Here is a 3,297-nt window from a genome sequence, read left to right on the forward strand (position 1 = left end):
TAATATATAAAAACATATAATATATAATATAAATGTATAATATAATATATAACAATAATTATATAATTATATTATAATTATTTTGAAAATATCAAATTGTTTGATTTTAAACTAGAATATTTTTTTAAAATAAAATATGTATATAATATGTATATAATAGATTGAAAATAAATTTTTTTTTGGTATAATTAGATTTTGGGAAGCCGTACAGGAATTGAAAACATTACCTCAAAAAGAAGTTAAAAATAAAGTGAACGAGATTTGGAATGAATATTTGGGTCCAGATGCTAGTTGTCCAATTAACGTTGATTCTCAATCTTATGAGATAACAAAGAAGCATTTACAGAAACCTGATCGATGGTGTTTCGACATTACAGCGGTACAAATTCCAAACAAAAAATTTTCGTCACAATTAAAAAAAATTTTTGCAAAAATATATAAATCGAAAAAAAATATTGAAATATTTAGACTGAATAAATTTAATTCAATAAAAAACTCAATAGAAATAATAATAATAATGGACAAACTATGAAAATGTTCCATGATATTAAATTTTAGGCGCACGTTTATCATCTGATGAAAAGCGATAGTTACTCAAGGTATCTTCGATCGGAAATGTATAAGGATTTTCTCAGTGGCTCGAAGAAAAAGGTCAATATATCATTTATGAATTATATTTTGACATATTAAATTATATAAATAGCACGTAATATTTATATAATTATTAATATAGTTACAATTATTATAATTATTATTGTTATTGTAACTGTTATTTTATTATTCCTAACATTATTATTTTGATTTATAAAAATAAGTATGAATATATTGTCATCTTTAATGTCTTTAAAGTTGGTAGTGATTATATTAATATTATCAGCATTATTATTAACATCTTTATTGTTTTTGTTTTTATTCTTATCGTTATTGCAATTGTCGTCGTTGTCATCATTTTCATTATCATTGTTATTTAAATTTAATTTTTTATCTAATATTTTATTATAATATAATAATTTATTATAATATTATATATTTATTTTATTTTTTATATTTTATATTTTATATTTATTATTTCAATATTTTTAAAATTTGATAGAATGTTTTTTATATTTTATTTGCTTATTCNTTGTTTATATTTAATAAATGAAAACAATTTACAAAGTTGAGATGAAAAATATAACATCTTAAAAACTATTTTTTATTTAATTTATTTAATTTTATTTAATGTATAAACAAATTATTTATTACTCAATTTAATATATATTTCGATATTCTTTTTTTCAATATCATTATCATGATTTTCATCATCATTATCATCGTTATCATTATTATCATTATATCGTTATAATTATTATTGTCTTTAATATTAATATATCTATCTAATATTAATATATCATTGTTTTTTAAAAATATTTTATTGTATTTCATATATTTATAATTCCAAATTGTAATATGTTATAAAATCATGAATCTTATAAACATTTTATAGAATTAGTCTAAGAAAAAAATATCGTAGCATTATTATCTTCTAATAAAATTACATCCTTTATTCAATTATTTCAGACTTCGGTAAAAGGTATTCGTTCTATCGTATCGTTCAGTGGACGCAGGGACACAGCCACATCATAATTACCAGCTTATAAATTTTTCATAAATGGTTTTGAAAATATTTCCAATTCTTGTGTTATATTTTCATGTTCAAATCGATTTGAAGAGGAATATGACTATTACGCTAAGAGTAAGTATGTAAAATATTTTAAATTCAATTTTAGTACGATTTCCATTGCTTCATTTGCTTCCACAAAAATTTTATGAAAATTAATAAATTATTCTATAACCTTAGAAATAGTTTTCATAAATAATTTATTCTATAAGATATATTATTGATAAGAAGAAAATTTTAGAATTATATAAAAAAATTCTATAAAAATTTTTTATAGATTACACGTTACAATGTTCAATTATTTACATCATTTTAATATATTTTTCCGCATTATAAGTAGCCTAAATTAAAATAAACAATACAATTGCATAAAATAATTTTATATGGAATTCTAAAACAGAGATTATATAAAATTTTTCAAATATGAAATATTTGAAGATATTCAAGTTGACAATTCATATTTCATTATAAAAAATTAATTATACACATATACAGATATGGATGCTTCGTTAAAATATTTTTTTTTAATAAAAAAGTTCTCTTATTATTAGATAACAATTTATAACAATTAAAATACATAATTAACATAATGATTGATTGATGATATATTATACAATAAAATTTTAATAAAAATATTCATTTTATTATATTCTTTCATATTTTAAAAAATATATCAATGCGACATTAATTGAGAATTTAAATATTAAGATATATAATCCTTATCATATAAATATATAATTCTGTATGCCTTTGATGATACTTATAACTCTACATTATTTATTTAAAAAAAAAAAAAACAATACGATACCACACACCTATTTTCATATCTATTATATTTTTCATGAATAGACAAATACATCTGTAGTAAAAAAAAACGTGTTATATGAGAGATTACTCATTATTATTTGTAATCTTGTAATATTAACATGTACTTTAATCAAATATATAAAATAAAAATCAAATATATATTAGAATAACAAAATATATTGTAAATATAATATTAAAAAAAAGAATAGTGACATATATTTTTATCCAATAATATTAGCATTTATTAATTTTCAAAAGATATTTATTGTTCTATAATTAAAATGTATAATGTTCTATTACATATATTAAGTGTGTATATTAAGAGATATATTTATAAAATTTAATTCTCAAAATCACAATATCTCTATTGCTTTTAATAAATAAAAAATTAATTTCAAATTATAGTTTATTTGTTTCCTAAAATTACAATTTAAAAAAAAAATGCTGAAAATGCTTTCAATTAATATGTTGTATCTTGTCTATCATCATTAAAAGCAAATATAGACAGAGAAAGAAATGATAAAAAAAGAACAGAGATAGAATAAATAGAGAGAATCCTCTATCTCTAATCTTGTAAATGAAACTCATAGATAAAGAAAGTAAATATTATAAAAAGAGAGCATAAAAATTGATTATTAATGCCATCTCTTAAATATAAATTAATAAAGATAATTCTCTAAAGAGATATTTTTAGTAGTCAAGAAATAGTAACAATCAATTCTTACTCTATATTATCTTATCTTTGAAAAGATGTCTTTAATCAAAAAATAGCATTAACAATTAATTTTTAGACTATCTTTTTTTTTTTTTTTTTACTTTTTTTTTGTTTT

The 3,297-nt window shown here is 18.4% G+C and overlaps 1 protein-coding gene across 3 annotated transcripts in view; it reads left to right on the forward strand.

Annotated features, from left to right (window-relative positions):
* The window catches only part of LOC102679400 (regulator of G-protein signaling 7), a 6,658-nt gene extending 4,849 nt beyond the window's left edge, over positions 1–1,809 (forward strand). For 2 of the 3 annotated variants that reach the window (XM_006608653.2, XM_031513649.1), the window contains 3 exons: positions 193–379; positions 559–651; positions 1,561–1,808. In XM_006608653.2, the coding sequence (XP_006608716.1) occupies positions 193–379; positions 559–651; positions 1,561–1,626 (346 nt within the window). In that variant the 3' untranslated portion in view covers positions 1,627–1,808. Of the gene's footprint in view, positions 1–192; positions 380–558; positions 652–1,560 lie in introns of all 3 variants that reach the window. The other variant, XM_031513646.1, reaches the window with a different exon arrangement.
* The last annotated feature ends 1,488 nt before the right edge of the window (positions 1,810–3,297 follow it).

The sequence above is a fragment of the Apis dorsata genome, unplaced genomic scaffold (genome assembly GCF_000469605.1).
Source record: "Apis dorsata unplaced genomic scaffold, Apis dorsata 1.3 scaffold_41, whole genome shotgun sequence".
In the NCBI taxonomy this organism is placed as follows: Eukaryota; Metazoa; Arthropoda; class Insecta; order Hymenoptera; family Apidae; genus Apis; species Apis dorsata.